General features: G+C 57.6%; 1 protein-coding gene across 2 annotated transcripts in view; it reads right to left on the bottom strand.

Moving 5' to 3' along the window:
• Positions 1–13,823, bottom strand: part of BCL2L1 (BCL2 like 1) — a 42,339-nt gene extending 28,516 nt beyond the window's left edge. The window contains exons 1-2 of one of the 2 annotated variants that reach the window (XM_044454975.1): positions 13,803–13,823; positions 8,287–8,957 (exon numbers count right to left, since the gene is read on the bottom strand). In XM_044454975.1, the coding sequence (XP_044310910.1) occupies positions 8,287–8,832 (546 nt within the window). In that variant the 5' untranslated portion in view covers positions 8,833–8,957; positions 13,803–13,823. Of the gene's footprint in view, positions 1–8,286; positions 8,958–10,228; positions 10,282–13,802 lie in introns of those variants that run through there. The other variant, XM_044454974.1, reaches the window with a different exon arrangement.
• Positions 13,824–17,943: the final 4,120 nt, after the last annotated feature.

Raw genomic sequence — 17,943 nt, 5'->3', positions numbered from 1 at the left:
ATGCCAGCCACCACGGTGCCTGATGGCCGGTGCAGGTGGTCCCATCAACCCAGCGCACACGGTTTGTGGTGGGGCTTGGAAAGTGCTCCCTCAGTGCTGCTCTGGGGAAGGGGTGGCCACCCGGAGCCCACGGTTTGGCTGGAGGCCCATCTCGCTTGCCTGGGCCAGGGCACTCTCCCCGGTAGCTCTGAGAGCTGCTGGCCCCGCACGGCCCCGCTCTCTGCAGAACAGGGAGGGAGCAGCAGGGAGAGCGGGGGGGGGGGCGCTCTACAAATGGCTCTGTAAGTAGATGGCCCCCAGTGCAGCTGAAACAGGCCTCGGGTGGCAAGTGATGCAAGAAGTCATGCCGCCAAGATCAGCCGGGCCACAGCCTCTCTCGAGACAAGACTCCACCAACTCAGGAAGGGGTGCAAACCGCCTGGCTGTGCAGTTCACTCGGCAGCAGTCGGAAGCATCGGCTTGGAGGGGCCCGACCACTCAGCCACGCTGCTGCAACGAGAACTCAGAGAGGAATCGCTGGAGACACACCGAGGAAACTGGCAGATGTGTAGCGCTCTGTGGCCCCGACCAGCCAGACCGAAAGGCCGAGGCTCCGCAATCGCCCCTGGCCACTCCCTCTGCCGCCCCCAGGCCTGAACTGGGGCAAGGCCTTCCGAGAGCCCGCAGACCCACCACTGCCGCTGCCATCACAAGGACAATCAAGACCAACTGCCTCTCTCTTGCATTTCCCCGAAGATTCACCAAATTCGTCCCCCACCCCAAGGTAAGATCTCCGGAGCGACGATCAGCACCTTCGAGAGGAGAGCCAGTCTTCCGAGCAAGAAAAAGGGCGAGAAAAGCAAAACGCAAGCAAACGCTCAGCACTGACAGTCGCGCTGCCTCCCGCCCCATGCGCCCCCGGGACTCCAGCGCACATCCACGGTCCTGTTATATAACAGCGGCTGACATCGCTTTCTGAGGCACTGCCTGGCGTGCCGGCACATGGCGCTCGCTCTCTGCGCTGTGGAGGGAACCGGAGCGCCCGCACGTGCCGCCGTGGCGTCGGGCGGCCGCCACGGATTGGCAGCCGGGACAAGGGGCCGCTCTTGCTCTGGGACCGGGCGCTGGGTTCAGGCAGCACCAGCCTGCAAAGGCCCGGATGAGGAGGGTCGGCCTGTGCAGCAAGCAGCTCTTCGTCCAGGGATATTTGTGCGCAAAAGCTCTCCCTGCCCCAGCTCTGTGGGCAGCACCAGCCAGTTGCCTTTTGCAGCAGCAGCAGCAAAACCAACAAGAACGACAACAACACCTTCATCATCATGGCCTGGGCACATGAACGTCACATGTTCTCGTTCTCATGAACTTCACAGAACTGAAGTAGAAGGAATGCGGTGCTGCTCACTGAATCTTCCTCTCTATTTACACAAAAAATAAACTAATTCACGGAGAAAATTCAGCAACCTTGCCCAGGGAAGCAAGGCCCCTGCAGAGGGCTTCCGAGCAAGCACGAGGGGGCGAGAAGCTGAGGCTCACAAAGGGCCCTTTCCACGCTCACATTCTCCAGGGCAGGAATGCTATTTGGGAAAGGAAATGGCTGGGGGAAGTCATTTCTCTGGCATTTCCTGAAGAGCTCTGCAGAAACCCCTCCCACTTCCGAATCAGCTTGAGGGGCTGCCATCCGAGGAACAGAGCCGAGTGAGCGAGGCGGAACAATCCTGTCTCTCGGCCTGCAGGACTTACCTGCCGCTTAGGGCTTGGCTGCCCATTGTCCCCTGCAGAGGTAACCGGATATTCTTGGGAAACCGAATCCGAACCTAGTGCAAAACGCACAGGGAGCCAGAAGGAGGAAAGGCAAAGGCACGGCTCCCGGGGCGAGACTCCGTCCATGGAGCAGGCCTGGCAAGGGCTGGGTTGCCAGCTGTGTTGCAACTGCCCGATCACACGGTGCTCTTGGGCAAGTCTCAGTCATGGGACGAAGGACATCTTGGGAGAACGCAGCACGCGGGAAAGCACTCCAGCCCTGATTTCCGCTGCTGAAGGGCCACGTGCGGAAGCCATTCAGAAGGGCTGCCCCGAGACCCCCTTCAGGCCTGGGACATGGACTCGCTGCACTCCCCACGCCTCCCTTGCCGGGCAGGCACATCGGCCGCAAGGGGAGGATTGTGGGGGGAACAAGTGAGGCCTTCGGTCTGGGACCGCTTTCTCCCTGGGCTGTACGAGACCCACAGTTCTTGCAGCGGTTCTCGTCCAGCAGCCTGCGCGGACACAACAGCAGCTCCTCACCTGTCCCAAGGCCCTTTTCTAAGCTGCTGCAAAGGCAAAACAAGGAACCATCCCAAGGATCCATTCCACGGGAGGTGGCTGAGGCCCCATCGGTGCGGGTGTTCAAGGACAGGCTGGACATGCACATGGCGGGCATGTCATGAGCGGAGCCGGCTGGTGCCGGAGGTCAGACTAGATGGCCCGGGAGACCCCTTCCGACTTGCTCTGTTTCTATGTTTCTATGAACCAAGCGGGTCGATGACTCCTTGCGTCACCCGAGGAAGTGCAGACACGGCTGAGCGGAGGAAGGAGGATGGTCGCCTGACAGAACAACATGACTTGGGCTTGGTGTCTTGACTCCCACAAGACCGGGAAATTGCTGACGGTGGCCGCTGGCTGGAGTCCTTTCTGGCCAAGGGCAGCCAGAGTACAAGGGAGGGGAAGGGGTCCTGGACGGAGGGCAGAATGAGCCTCCGGCAGTACGGGGGCAACAAGGCGTTCTCTTCTGGCAGCACCTGCGCCCCACAGCCCTGCACGGCTCCTTAAAGACTCACTGAGCCGACTCTCTTCCCCGGCTCCTGACTGCGGGACAGACGGCTGCCTCCCGCTAGGCCAGGCCTCGGCGAGTGGAAGAACCGGCAGCGACGTCCACGGGTGAGCCCCTCGGCGAGCCGGGGGTGCGTCCCGTCAGATCAGCCCCTTCCCAGGGCTGCAGGCAGCCCCACCTGGCTTCTGTGCCCGCGAGGGCATCCCTGCGCCGGACCAGAGAGGCGCGAAGGAGCGAGGGGCTGGAATCTGAAGTGGCTGGCTGCTGCTCCGTGCAAACTTCGCGAGTGCGGCAGGGCACGGCTAAAAGGCATGAATGCCAGAGTTCACCTTGCCACAGCGCTTGAGCAATCCTGCTCAGAGACACGCCTGGCACATTCCTTTCCACATACCACTGCAAAGGGAAACAAGAGCGTTGCCGATTTGCAAAGAAGGCATTCGGACTGACAAAACAGCACAGTCCTGTGGGTGTGCAGACCGAAACATCCAGCAGCCCCCCCTCCCCCAGATGCCCGGCCTCGGTTCCAGCTGTGCGCTTCTGAACAGCTGGTCACTTGTGCCGTGCAACACCAGAGCTGGCCGCTGCTTCCCATCCGCACCTTCTGGGAGGTTGTGCTCATTTGTGCTGCCCGCCCAAGGCAGGAGAGGGACCCGAGCCGGCACTGCTGCCTGCGGACAAGGGCCTTGGGCACGGAAGCAGTCGTGTCCCTCAGAAGGTGCGAGACCCCCTCCATGAACGGATTAGGAGGAGAGCTGAGCAGGAAGCCCGCAGTAGGACCGGGACCCCTTCCCGTGGCGTCCAACTACCCTGCTTCACCGCCAAACGTGCCTCTGCTTATCTGCAGACGGACAGCCTGGCTCTGACCTCTCGGAGGTGGATAAAGCCACAGATTTATCGCGGCAGCCCCTCTGAAGTGTGCTGCTGCCCAAGCACTCTCCCAAGACATAAACCGCTGAGCGACGCTGGGGAATGTGCACGAACACACGGAGCCTGCTCGCTGCCAGGCAGGCCTGCCAGAACTTGCAGGCCTCTCTGTGGGTCCTTCTCGCCAGCAACGCCTTCTCCACAACAGCAGCGTTGAAAGAGGCTGGCCGAGGCTGCTCCCCGGCCCCCAGGGAGCACTAATCCTGCGCTAACAAGGCCACGCTGGGCAGAGCAGGAGGGCAGCGCCGGCGGGAGGCTGGCAGAGGGCTGCCTCTGCGGACGGGGAAAAGAGGAGCCGCCTCGCGAGCCCGCCGGCTGGGGGTGGAGCAGTGGCGGCAGGGCCCCGGCCCGCCGTGGGAGGGCTCTGGGAGCGAAGGTGCCGCTTGCCCGTGGCTGCCTCCAGGCATGAGCCTGGGGCTGTGGCTTCCTGCACGGAGCTGCCCTGCCACGTTTTCCAGGGCCGCCCGGGCTCTGCAGCCTCCCAGCAGGCGCCTGTGGACCCCGGCCCGAGAGTGGCCATCGCCTTTGGCATCCACCAGTGTCCCCGCCCCGCTGTGGCTGTTTATAGGGGCTTTCTAAAAATTAAAAAGGCATTTGTGGAAAAGAAATATGGTGGATGGCTGTAGGCCAGGCTCTGCTGGAAAGTGTGCCTAGCCACTGGGCGGGGGGGGGGAGGACGGCTCCACTGGGGGTAACGTGGCACGTGCAGGGAAGGGGAGACGGACATGGTTTGTCTGCACATACCTTTTGTCCCCCTACGTACGCATGCGCAGTGATGCTTCTTTGCATATTTAATTTATTTATTCTTATACATGATTTACAAAATGCCTTATAAATACAGATCCCTCCCTATTTTACAAGGATCCTGTACGAACATTTGCACTCCATGCACGGACAGCAGGGAGCAGTCAGCCTTGCCCTGTATTTGACGAGCGTCGAGGGAGACAGGGAAGGGGCAAGACCGTCTCCCCGACTGCCCCACCTCTGGCCCACTCTATCTGCGTGACGCACGCTAACGGGGCAGGGACCCATTCCAGATGTTGGACTGCAGCTTCCATACTCCCCGGCTGGCCTGGCCATCGGCTGTTCGGGGCGATGGGAACTGTAGTCCAACAGATGTGGAAGGTGCTGGATTAGGGAACACTGGGTTACCTTGCTGGACAAACTGAGGAGGTGAAGGATTGGCCACGAATACACTGGACGGCACTTGCTTGGCCTTCCTGACCTCAGCGGCTGCTCAGAGGATTAAAAAGTAGGAAGGGAGCCAACCTGAATCCTTGGAGGAAGAATGGGATCAAGTCTTAGAAATAAGGAAACGTGAGACTCTTGTAGGGTCTTTGCAGATGTGTCCACATGGATGCCACGAACCACAGAGAGCCCGTGTGGGGTCCTGGTTAGAAGTGCAGGACTGGGACTCAGGCAGCCTGGGAGCCCACTGGGTGCTTTTGGGCCAGGCACACCCAACCTATCTCGCAGGGCTGTTGTTGCGAGGGTAAGACTGACAGGAGGAAGAGGATTATGTAAGCCACCTCGAGTTCCTCGGAAGGGAAAAAGAGGCAGGACGAAAGCAAAACACACAAATAAGACTGCCTAGCTGTGCTTCCTTCACGCGAAGTCTCCACCACCCACCCAGGGCCAGCATGACCTTTAACATCGGCCAGGCGGAGGGAGATGCTCCAACCCAGAGGAGGCCAGGCGAGATCTCAGCGGCAGCAACAGTGGCTGTGCCACCCCCCCCCCCAGCGAGACCTGCCCCCCTCCCAGTGGCTGCACAAATATTTGCCCGAACAATGCATTTGCGCTTAGACACAAAAAGGGCCGAGTCTGGTGCGCGCTGGGTGGGGGCGGGGAGGGCTCCCACCCTTCCGACAAGCAAGGGCCAGTGACTTTCCATCAGCAATTTAATCTAAATCCCCCTGGGGAGTTCGTTTACAAAATCAGATTACATTATCGCCTTGGTCTCCAGGATACAACCCAATCGTCACCAGCGCGACAGGGATGTGGAAAGCTCCATTGGATCCTGGACTAATCTGAGAAGCTGGGGGGCGTCCATCCGTCCGTCCGTCCGTCCTGTGGGCAGGGGAAGAGGAAGGTGCTAATGGGACGGGGCCAGTGGGCAAGATGGGCTTAGGAAGGAAGCGGAACTAGTCTGGTCGGTCTGGGCAGACACACCCCAGGCTGTGCCCCAGGCCAGCTGCATTCCAGGCATTCCTGAGCTGAAAAGTGGCCCCTTCCAGCGCTCCCACCTCTCACCCCGTGACCCTGGTTCAGCACCGGCCTGGCGACCCCTCTGCTGTAGCATGTGGGTGCCGCATTCACTCCCAAGTGGCTGAGGGCCCCCATCCACACGCATCCCTGCCGCTGCGCTGAGAAGGCCGCTCAGCAAAAGCGAGCTGCACGGGGCACCGGAAGCGTTTTCCAGGGGACGGCGGGATGGGTCCACTGGACCAAGCCGGGGCGAGACCCCCTCAAGCACACTGAGGGGCAGCCGGGGGCTTGCAAGCCCAGGGCCCTCTTTTCAACCAAACTCCACGGGACGGAATCTGATCCCCCTGGTTTGGGTAGCAGCCACAGTTGGGCCAACCCTCACTCTGCACTGCAGTTCCTGGAGGAGGAAAGCAGAAAGCCATAATGGGGGGGGGGGCACTTTGCCCAAGGACCTGCGGCTGGTCCCTGGGGGCTCTCAGCAGCTAGGCACAAAGAAAGCACGGGGCGACGCTTTCCAAGGAGGGAGCACGCCTCCACTTTCGCAGAATGCAAGGGGAAAGCAGGAGCTGCGCACGGGCTGAACCTGCCCCGAACGCTGGCCACGGGTCCCGCTGCCCACGACAGCTCCAGCCGGACGGGGCCCGTGGCTAGCAAAACGCCTGGTCCCTACCGGGGTGGATGTCAAGATACGGGTCTCGGTTTCCCCGCAAAGCACTCTCTAGGAGGTAGGGCAGCGCTCCATTGTGCCGGCACTGGCTTGCAGCTGCCGCACGCCAAAGGGACCTCCTGTCCAGCATGAAGAACACCACAGAGTTGCCAAAGGCGAGCGCCGGGCCCCACCCAGAAGTCACATCCTGCCAGGCCCTGGGCAGTCCCAGGACCTGCCCTTTTCCACAGCACATCAGCAAGGCACCAAAACGCGCCTCGGGAGGGCGTCTCTCTCACAGCTAGGGACAACAGGAGAAAAAAGGCAGGGTCGAGCGCAGCAATCAGCAGATTCAGTGAGCGGTGCTCTTCAGGGGCTCTTCCCCAGCCAAACGAGGCAAGGAGAGACCTACCGGAAAGAGGGCCTTTTCGAAGGTGGCGTCACACCGGTGGATCCCCCTTCTCCGCGAGGCTCACCTGGCAGGTGTGCTCTCTGGAGGAGTGGATGACGGTATTCTCACTTTCCCAGAGATTTTAGTGCCTGCAGATCTTTGCACGGTTACATCCTTCTTGCAGGTTCCGCTTCTGATTTTATCATGCGTTACTCACTGTTTGCTTTATCTTAGCTTTTTATCTGACTTGTTTTATTGTGTTATTACTTCTTCATGCTTTCAGTTTGCATACTGGCCAGAGAACATAGGTTACTGGGTAGTTTAAAAATTTAGTAAATAACCAGACTACAGTTGCCTCATGAGCCTTTCCCTGGATACTTCGGTCCCAGAAATTCACCCCCCTTACAGCGGATTGTGAACTGGATGAGAGATCAGCCTCTTGCTTCACTTCTTCATCTGCTCCCGGTTCTGCACAGGAGCTGCTGCAACCCCGGACCAGCAGTGCACTGACCCAGCCTTGCGGGTGGGGAAAGAGAAGTTCATAAGCGGGTGTGATGCTTACCGGATTAAGTCGCCATTCTTTTGTATCAGGTCACCATACAGACAGAGTGGACGAAAAGGACCCCAGAGGCTTCCCTCGGTGGTCCTTGTGTGTGGAACGTTCCAGCAGGAGTAGGTAAACGGGTGCCCTCCAGATGCTTGGACTAAAAACCCCAAAGCCCCTGCCCATTGGCTGTGCTGGCTGGGGCTGATAGGAACCGTAGCTTGGAACATCCGGCAGGCACCCGGTAGCACGGCCCTGCCTGAGGAATGAAATCCACAGGCAGGCCTGTAGGTGACCAGAAGTAAAGGACACGGCTCCATCTGACACTGGTCAACCATTCAGCTGAGAAAAGAGCTTAGTACTGTGCATCCTGTACTAGACATGAAGAACCCAAGGAACGTCTAGCCAAGCCTCCATCAGAGAGCTGGAGGCCACAGATGAAATGGATCACAGCCACAACTCCTGTTGGCCTACTCCCAGCGTCTGGCAGTCCAACATTTCATAGGCACCTTGACAGCAGAGGTGTCTTGAAGCAGAGGTGCACGCACAGATATTCCCCCTTCCCTGCGCCAAGAGGGGCAAACACGCACAAGCAACCCAAGTGGTCCAGACCGATAGCAACGCCTTCCCTGCTGAAGCCCCCCAGGAGAAAACGGCTGTGCCGGATGCTTCACTGTCACACCAGCCCCCCCCCCAAAACTGCGCCAGGTGTCGCCGCTCGCGCGAGGTCACATGCGCCGCTCTCAACATCGAGCGGTGCCCTTCCCCCACCGCTGCCAAACGCTTACCCAGCCGCCGTTCTCTTGGATCCAGGGGTCCAGGTGCTCGGTCAGGTAAGTAGCCATCCAGCTGGCAATCCGGCCCACCAACACTCTCATCTCCTTGTCGACACTCTCCACGCACAGGGCCCCTCCGAAGGAGAAAAACGCCACAATCCGCCCCCAGTTCACCCCGTCGCGGAAGAGTTCGTTCACCACCTGCTCGAAGCTCTGGTACGCGGTGCCGGGGGTGATGTGCAGCTGGGAGGTGAGGTCGCTGAAAGCCCGCCGGTACCGCAGTTCGAACTCGTCGCCAGCCTCCCTGAGCGTCTGCCTCACATCCTCCCGGGGACCGTCTTCCAGGTCTTCGAGGATGGTCAGGTGCCCCGTCGCCCCATTGACGACCGGGCTGCTGCCGGTGTGCCAAGAGGGGCTCCCGTTGAGGACGCCCCCCATCTCGTCGGCCAGCTCAGTCCTGCTTCCCTCGTCGCCTTCGATCTCATTCCAGCTGTGGCCCCGCTGAGACAGCTTGTAGGAAATGAAGTCTGTCACAAGCGCCCTGTTTCTGCTCGACATCTTTACACCTCAGGGTGTCTCAGAGAGTCCATGGCCCAAAACACGAGCCGACCTGTGCGTTTACCGGGCCAGGATGCCGCTCCTCTCCATCCTCGTGGCAACCATCCAAAGGCCAAACAGGGAAGCTTCGCGAGAGAAAGAGGACAGAGAAGGAGAGAAGGCGGTTAGAGGACCAGCCTTCACCACCACTTCCTGGCACAGAGACAGAAGCTGCATTTCACCACCGCAGGAAGCTCGAATATTCGGGAGCATCCCGATGGCCCATCCTTGAACTTAGTCTGGCCAGCACCGAGACTGCATGATCCACCGGGGTTTATTCCACACAGCTCAGGTGCCTCCTCTGGGATCCTTTGTCCCAAAGCCCTGTGCAGCAGGGCCACGATGCTCGCCACCCCCCCGTGCCCCCCACATCTGAGCTCAGCCTCTGGGAGCAAAACCAGCCCCGGCTGGAGCGATCGTGCTGCCTGCCAGTCAGAACAGAGGCTCTGAAAACCCAGGAGGACTCCTTCTGCCACCTTGATTGAGTGCTGCGGATCTGCTGCAGCAGCGAGGCATGGAGGCGCCTCCTCCTTCACGCCCCTGCATCTCCCCCTCCCCGGGATCAAAGCCCTTCCTGGTTGCTTTAAAGGGACAAGCGTCGCTCAACAATAGCTCAGGTACCGGGTGGGCGACGCTGCCGCCTCCGGTGCCGCGCCTTTCCCGAGGGTCAGGGGAACCCTGGCATGGCAACAGAGAGCAAACCGATGAGGGAAAGTATTTTTAAAAAAGAACAACTTCGAGGGCGGGCTAGTGGCTGGTTTCAGGTGTGCTCGGGCCAAGTGCCCAGGTACATCACCTTGACTTAGATTTCAAGGCCACGAGGGGTCCGGGGCGTTTTGATACGCAGCCTTTCCATTCCGCCCTGGCAAGCCAGCGCGGGTTCCACTTTTTCTCCGGAGGCAAAGTCAGAGGCGAGAGTTTCCTGCCTCGAAGTATGTTCTGCATTTGCTCGGGGAATTTATTGGCTGCTGTGGGCGATAAGCAGGCAAGGGAAAGACCGCGGAGGCTGAGCGGACCTCCGCCATCTGGGCCGCCGCCGCCGCCGCCGCCAGCCCGACAAACAGGCATGAGTCACGCGCGAGAGATTCCAAGAACTGGGAAAGCTGGGCCCGCACACGCAGCCCCCGCGCGGGACCAGGCGCAGGGCAGGCGGGCGGGCGGGCGGCCGCGCGCCCCGCGGGGTCCGACTGAGCGCGGGATCGCCCCCGGGGTGGGCCGCCCTCTCCCCGCGCCCCCTGCGCTTGCAGCGGCCACGCGCGGCGCCACGGAAGCGCCCCTTCCGCCCCGCCAGGCCGCCGGGTAACAATGGCCGGGCTCTGCCCTGCCGGGATGCCGGGAGGGAGCTGCGCGCACTTACCCCCTGGAGAGGGCGCCGACTCCCGGGTCTGCGAGCCTCGGCAGAGCGCGCCCTGCCGGAGCGAGCGCCCAGGAGGCGGGGCGGCGGCGCAGATAGGCTCCGGGCACCGCCCGCCCCCCGAGGGGTCCCGCCCCGCCCGCGGAAGCGCCCAGCGCCTGGCACCGCGGCGCGCTCCCCTGCGCTGCGCTGCGCTGCGCCGTCGCGCGGAGGGTCCCGGGCGCGCGCTCGCAAGCACGGACTCCCCGCGCTGCGGACGCGCGGGGGCCTCCTTTTGCGCCCGCCTCGGGAGGCGGGAGGGACGGGACGCCGCCTGCCTGAAACTTGCAGCATCCGCCCGAGGAACTTTTCGGGGAAGCACGTCCTTCCAAACGCCTCCCAGCAACACCCCCCGAGAGCCGTTTCTGCTCCGGCACAGAAGCGGGAATTGTGGCAGCCGCTACTTTGAGAAATAGGACACCGAACGCCAGTCCACGCTCACCTCCGGGACCCCAAGGTTTAGATAATGCCCCTTAAAATGGCTGGGCTGCTGCACGGTGTATTTTCTGCCTGGAGTTCTGCAAATGATCTGCCGGTCGGTCCGGGTGGCTTGGCAGCCCCTGCAACCTGGCGCCCTCCAGTTGTGGGGAATTTAAGCTCCCAGAATCCCCAGCCGGCATGGCCAGTGATGAGGAAAGGTGGGAGATACAATTCAAAATATTGGCAAGGCACCGAGTTGAGAAGGCGGGTGGAAAGCGGGGCCCTCTGGCAACAGGACGGGTAGTGAGCAATCCGCCATCAATTCGGCATCCCAGGGGTCAAAACGGCACTGCTGCAGGAGTGAAAACTGAATGGGCAGCAGCGCCATTTTCTCCCATGGAAGCAACCACCCGGAGCCAGCGAGTGCAGAGGTCAGACTGCCTGTGTGGCACTTCGGAGACCAGGATCCACTTCCCACCCGGCCACGAAGCTGACCAGGTGAGAGTTCTTGACCGTCAACAAATCTGCTACACACCGTTGTTGTGAGGATAAAATGAGGGGAAGGTGCCTTGCGTTCCTCACAAAAGGAAAATGACAGGGTACAACCAATATCAAACATCTCTCCACACGGCATTAAAAAATGAGGGGTGTGAGGCGTGTCATGGTCTCCCTCCGCACGGTACGGAGCCTTGCTGTCCCAGAGCAGCGCTCCTTACCCACAGCAGCGACCCAGCCGCCCACAGGATCCCTCCAGCAGGATGGGGGCAAGCCCTGCTCCTGCCCACGCCCTGGCAACTGCTGAAGGAGGCAGCTCAAAGTCATCTAGCCTGGCAGCCATCACCTCTTCTTGTGAAAGCGAATTCCATAGTGCAGGAGGACTTCCTTCTATCTGCCCTCAAACTCCCACCCATCAGCTTCCTGGGGCGACCCCAGGTTAGAGTGTTATGGGAAAGGGGGGACGTTTCTCCCTCTCCCCTTTCTCCGCACGATGCATTATTTTAAACACCTCTATGATGCCTCCCCCGACTTGGCTTTTTTCTAAGGCTGCTGAAGCTTGGTCAAGCCCCTTGATCATTTTTATGTCCTTTCGCTGTATCTTTCCCAGCTCGTGGGGCTATGCTTATCCTTTCCCAAAAACCATCCTATCTAGTAGATCTGGATGGGAGAGAGAGACTGCCTCAAGATAATCCAAGCAGAAGCTTCAGCTCACGTAGCCAGCGCTGCCTGGCCTCAGAGACGGGCTCTACTGGCAACAGCAGAGCTAATGTTTGACCTGTGCAGTCGGTCATTTTGGCCCTCTCTGCAGCCAAATAAAACTGGCGCTCCCCACTGACCCTGGCCCACCCCAGGAAGAGGCAGGGGCCCCTCCCTGGTGCCGTGCTGAAGTCCTGGAGCCTGCTCAGGAAACCGTAAGATAACTTCTGCGCCACCAAAGTTCATCAGAATGTCAAGAAAAGGCCTGATGAAGTGGGGTGTGGAAAAGCAGGGGCACCATTTTCTCCCCCCTTGCACCATGCTTGTCTCTCATCTGCCAGCGAGTATGTTTACAGAGGTGTGCCTGCAGTCTTCCTTTGCTTTTTAAATCTCAACGTACCCTGTTTGTTACAACATGTTCATGGCAAGATAAAATATGAAAACGTTGATGGGTGTATTTTTTTAAAAGATCATTAGAAGCCGGTTACTAAGCAAGGAATTAAGGAATTGCAATAAGAAGAAGATAGGTATTCAAACACACACATTGTAATATGCAAACATGAGGTGCATATTGTGTTGTAAGCCGCCCCGAGGCTTCGGCAAGGGGCGGCATAGAAATGTTATAATAATAATGATGCCTGAATAATCGCTGGAATAATTCAAGCACAGCAGTGTCCTGGAGGCCTCTGGTAGACCACTGCGGTAACCAGGATGCTGGACAAGGCGAAACTTTGGCCAAATCACCGGGCTCATCCGATGTTTGTCGGAACGATGGACCCTGCTGGGCTCAGGCAAACGGAATGCCTCTCTACCCGTTACACTTCCCTTCAGACAGGGCAGAGGAGTGCCCCTACTCCCGCTAGCCCTTCCACTCTCCAACCCACGTATCTTTATGTCCACCATGTCCTTCCACTGTTTGTTCTTCAGCTACAGCACAGCTCACTGCCATCTGCTCTCCCCACCCACCCACCCACCCAACACGCCATGTGATGTCATTTAAGAATACTTTAGGGATATGGCATGGAGAGCTTTTCAAGACAGAAAGGTCCGTTCTACTAGCTGTGGCAGACCTGCAGTATCTCTAGATACTCTGGAATACAATTTCCATCAGCCCCAGCCAGCATGGTGAAGAATGGTGTGAGCTGTCATCCAAAAAGGCTGGAGGGGTCAGGCATCGTGCAAATGGGGTGGAATTAGGGAGGCAGGCCAGAATACACGGGTTAAATCCACCAGCCAGGGCGGGAGGAGGCCTTGATCATGGCCCCCCAGTGCACAACTCTGCCAGTGCTCTCTTTGCACGCAGATTAATGCGCCATTTCTTCACGGCCGCATTCGACAGGCACTTACGGATCCCAGAGCATCCCCTTCCCGGGCAACATGGGCCCATCGTTTTGACGGAGTGGCCTGGTTTGCAGAGGGGGGTGGGCTCAGCCGTAAGAGGCGGCGCATGCCGGCTGGCACCACTCCGAACGCACAATTAGACGCCGGGCCCTTTAAGCGCTGCTGAACCCCGAATGGGCACCGCGCCCGGGCGAGATGCGCGAGGCTGAGGGCCAGGGCCGGGCCTCAGGCCACCCGGCGCGCACCACGGCCAGGCTCCCAGCCCCGGCCCGCGCTCTCACCACTGTGCCCGCTGGCCGCCAAGCGCATCCGGGGCCAGGCGCTGCAGGGCCGGCCGCCCGCCCCTCCCCCGCCCGCCCGGCGTGCTTCTCCCCAGGGCGCCGCTTCCACGCTGGCCCACCCCCACCGTCGCCGCCCCTTCCTTTCCTCCATTCATTTCCTCCCATTCAACCCCCAAATGCCAGCATAAAGTATGGCCCCGCCCCCAAGCTGAACCAATCACAGCGAGGCCAAGAGCGTGCCCAAAGTGGAGGCCTTCCCATTGGCCGTCCCTCCTGCCAATTCCGACCGGCCCCGCCCTTACCTCGGAACCTGGCGAAAAAGCCCCGCCCCTGCCCGCTTCTCCTCCCCGGCCCCGGTCACCGGCTGACTCAGGGGAAGGGAGCGGCAGACAGGAACTGTGAAGGAGAAGGCGCCGAAAAGGTTCGGTCGTTTCGGCGGCGATGGCAGCGCCTTCCCCGCGCCCGTTAGGCTGCGGTCTCTCCGCCGGTGCTGCCTTGCTCCTTCACCGGCCGGGGGAAGGGAACTGCGCATGCGTGAGCGGCCGTTCGAGCCTGCTGTGCGCACGCGCGGCTCCAAGGCAGCGAGGTTTGCGTTGATAGCGCGGAGTGCGCATGCGAAAAAATGTAAAGTGGCCAGGGAGGAGACGCTCGCCTACAGAAGGAGGGCGCTTGCGCAATGCGACGCCCGCAAACGAAGGGAAGGGCGTTGGCGCCCTCTCCTGGTTGAATGCCGGCAACACATGGGGAAAAAGCGTCTTAATTATACGGCAATTCTTAATTATGGCTGTGATGCTGATGAATCACCGTCGGAATAAAGGCGCTTTCCAGCGCAACGTCGCCAAAAGGCAGTATATAACGAATGACATCAAAAAAGTTTCCCCGTTCATTTGCATCAGGGCGCCTTAAGTTTCCCGACGGAGAAACAGCGAGACATATGCTAAAAATTCGTTAACCGCCCAGAGAGCCCTTGGGCTCTTGGGCAGGATAGAAAGGAAATAAATACATAAATAAAATAATCTACGTTTGCGATATTAGAAGCTTTATGTTTTTCTTGCTCAAAATTTAGCAAAAGGTAAATAGACTGTGCTGGAGCATAGAAAAGATGGAGGCAGAAAATTGTAAGCAACCAGCAGCAAAAGCTATTCGCTATAGATACTGGAGGTAGAATAAGCTTCTCGGTAGGGTAAACTAACAAACAGGACAGCTGGGAGGCAAAGACATTTCCCAATCTTACCAGTGACTACTGAACAACCACACACATTGAATTCAGTGGGAGTTACTTCCGTAAGAACAGCCAAGAACCATCCAGTCCTGCACTCTGTACACACGGTGGCAAAACAGCTGCCCGCTGGATCCCCCAAGCAGGACGGGTGCAAGGCCTCCTCCTGCCCAACTCCTCAGCAATGGGGGAATGGAGGCAGACCACCTCTGCAGAAGCAGGGAATGCATAGCCAGCAAGGCAGTAGCCACGGAGAGCCTCCCCCCGCCCCATGAATCTGCCCAATCCCCGTTTAAAGCCCTCCAGACGGGTAGTCATCACCTCTTCCCATGGCAGCAAATCCCACAGTTTAACTATGCACTGTGTGAAGAAGTCCTTCCTTTTATTTGTCCTAAACCTTACCCCAAACAGCTTCATGGGATGATGCTGGGTGTGAGCGTAATGGGAGAAAAATGTCTCCCCCTCCACCTTCTCCCCACCGCGCCCAATTTTAAACTCTATCATGTCTCCCTTTCCTTGCCTCCTCTCCTGGCTAAACTACGCCAGTTGTTGAACTTGTTCCTTACGGGGGAATTGCTCCACCCTCTTGATCATCTTCATTGCCCTTCTTTGCCCTTTTTCCAACTCAATAATGTCCTTTTTCAGGTAAGGCAACCCAAACTGTACATCAAATATAAGCACTGCACACCAAAGATTATATATAGGGAGTACGACCTTGGTAGTTTTATCTGTCCCAGAAAAGAAGAGCCGCTATAGATCATGTCGCAAACATATGGAGGCTAGTGGAGCACAGCAAAGAATTTGCAAAGATCACTCCATGCTTTATAAACCACAGCAAATCCCTTGACTGTGTGGACCATGGGAAGGAGGAAAGGGGCTGCCCCAGCACTTGATTGTCCTGGTGCATTGTGGACAAGAAACTACTGTTACTAAAAATATGGAGAAACGGAATGGTTGTAGGGTGTAGATTATCTTTTTATCTGTTCGATCGATATGCAGAACATATAAGGAAAGCTGTACTGGAATCAGAAGAAGGAGTGAAAGTTGGCGGAAGACGCATCAGGAATGTAAGATATGCAGGTAATACCATATTTGTGGCAGAATCAGCAATGAATTAAAATGACTCCTGGTGAAAGTGAAAGAGGAAAATGCAAAAATGGGACTGCAGCCAAACATTACGGAAAGAAAAATCATGGCTACAGAAGAATTACAGAACATTCCTGTTAACGACGGAGAAACTGGAATTGTGAAAGATTTTGCATTCCTCAGCTCAGTCATTCATTCAAACGAAGACTGCAGCAAAGACATTTGAAGAAGACTGGAAAGGACAGTGATGAAAGAACTAGAAAAGATAATCAAATGCTAAGGATGTTTCACTGGAGACCAAGCCAGGACCACATTTGGTTGTGAAAGCTGAACAGTAAGGAAAGTTGACAGGAAGACTATAGAGGCATTGAAACACGGTGCTGGAATCGAGCTTGGTGGGTGCCCTGGACCAACAGAAAGGCAACGACTGTAAGGGGGCCCTTGAATAAATCAAGGCAGAGTTTTCCCTAGAGGCAAAAATGACAAAGCTGAGATTGTCCTGATATGGGCCCCTCACGAGAAAGTACAACTCTCTGGAGAAGACCAGCCTGCCAGGGCAAGTCAAAGGCAAAAGAAGAGGAGGACCAAATGCAAGATGGATGGACCCCATCAAGGAAACCACAGCCTTGCATTTGGAAGAGCTGAGCAGGACTGTCAAGGATAAACAGTTGGAAGGCTCAGGGGGTCACCGTAAGTTGGAGATAACTTGACAGCACCTCACAACATGGAGTTTATCCTTTTCACAGCTGCCACACACTGGGTCAAAATGTCAATCAAGTGTCCGCCACAACCCCCAGATCCCTTTCTTGATCTGTCACTGCCAGCTCAGATCCCATCAGCCTATACCTGAAGTTGGGATTATTTGCAGGGATGTGCATTACTTTACACCTGCTTATATTAAACTGAGTTTGCCATTGTATTTGCAACTGGGCAGCCACCTGAGACTTGGGAGTCATGTACTGAGCAGGGGTGCAGACCCGTTGGTCCCTTCCAACTCTACTATTCTAGGGATCCATGATTTTCATGCCCTCTCTCCCATCCTGGAGAGATCCTTTGGAGCTTCTCACAATTCCTAAATAATGTAGTAGCCTCAGCAAACCTGCCCACTGCTTACTCCGAACTCCAAATAAGTGATGGATAGGTTGATAAGCATTGATCCTAAAACAGAACCCTGAGAGACCCCACTGGTTACATCCCTCCGGTTGGAGAAATTACCATTTATTCTGCTTCATCTGTCTCACACACCCTGCTTTCTACTTTCTGCTTTATCCCCACTCTTTCTAAGTAAGTGTGCCTAGGACTGCATCCATATAGCCCACCAGTTAGTTTCCGTGGGACTATGCTTTAGGCCTACTGTGGCTTGGACACCTGTGATCCCTCTTCCAAACTCCCTGGCTATAACCTGCTTCGCTCGTTCTGAACAAAATTGAATAGAATTAGATGTAATACCAGAAGGAACGCCTCTGCCCGTATCAGTGGGGATGGAAAGATTCTCCTTGTTGTGACTGTGGTGCCGCAGTGCAAACCATCAAACGTATTTTGTAAGAATGCCCAAGATGCGTGTTTCCTGGCTCCTTAGAAGATCTGCACAAAGCAACACCAGAGGCGATCGCCTGGTTAGCGGAACTATCCAATTATGAGGCAATTCCTGTACCCCTGCAGAAGTTTTGCATATATTTGTGCGGATTGTGTGTTATATATTCGCGTTTTCTCTCGTCGTGGCCTCATCCTACGCTAAATAAATAAATAAGATCCGCACAAATATATGCAAGCCTATGATGACAGCCCTCTCGTAAATTCAAGGCTGGGGCTTCTTCCACGGAGTTGATCCATGCGGTGTTCCTTCCTCGAGCTGCTGCCTTCCAGAATTCTGGAGGATCTTCTGCTATGCTGGCTGGGAATGATGGGGGTCGCACTCCAACACAACGTGGCAAGTGAGTTTCAGGGGCTGGCAAATTAAGAGCCTCCTTTTTCCGCAGTGCAACCCGAATGTCAGCCCCTGCGCGGCCCCGGCCGCTCGGCAGCTTCAGGACCACAGAATCCGCCCGAAGCGCTTGCGGACTCGCCCTCGGCCCCTTCTCCGCTCCCGTCGCCCCGCCCTCCCCCCTCGCGATGGGTCCCGCAGCCCGTCTGGAGGG

This window comes from Varanus komodoensis, unplaced genomic scaffold (genome assembly GCF_004798865.1).
Source record: "Varanus komodoensis strain SLA01 unplaced genomic scaffold, ASM479886v1 scaffold8, whole genome shotgun sequence".
Taxonomy (NCBI): Eukaryota; Metazoa; Chordata; class Lepidosauria; order Squamata; family Varanidae; genus Varanus; species Varanus komodoensis.
The sequence above is the reverse complement of the archived record's forward strand: the minus strand, read 5'-3'. Positions and strand labels throughout refer to the sequence as shown.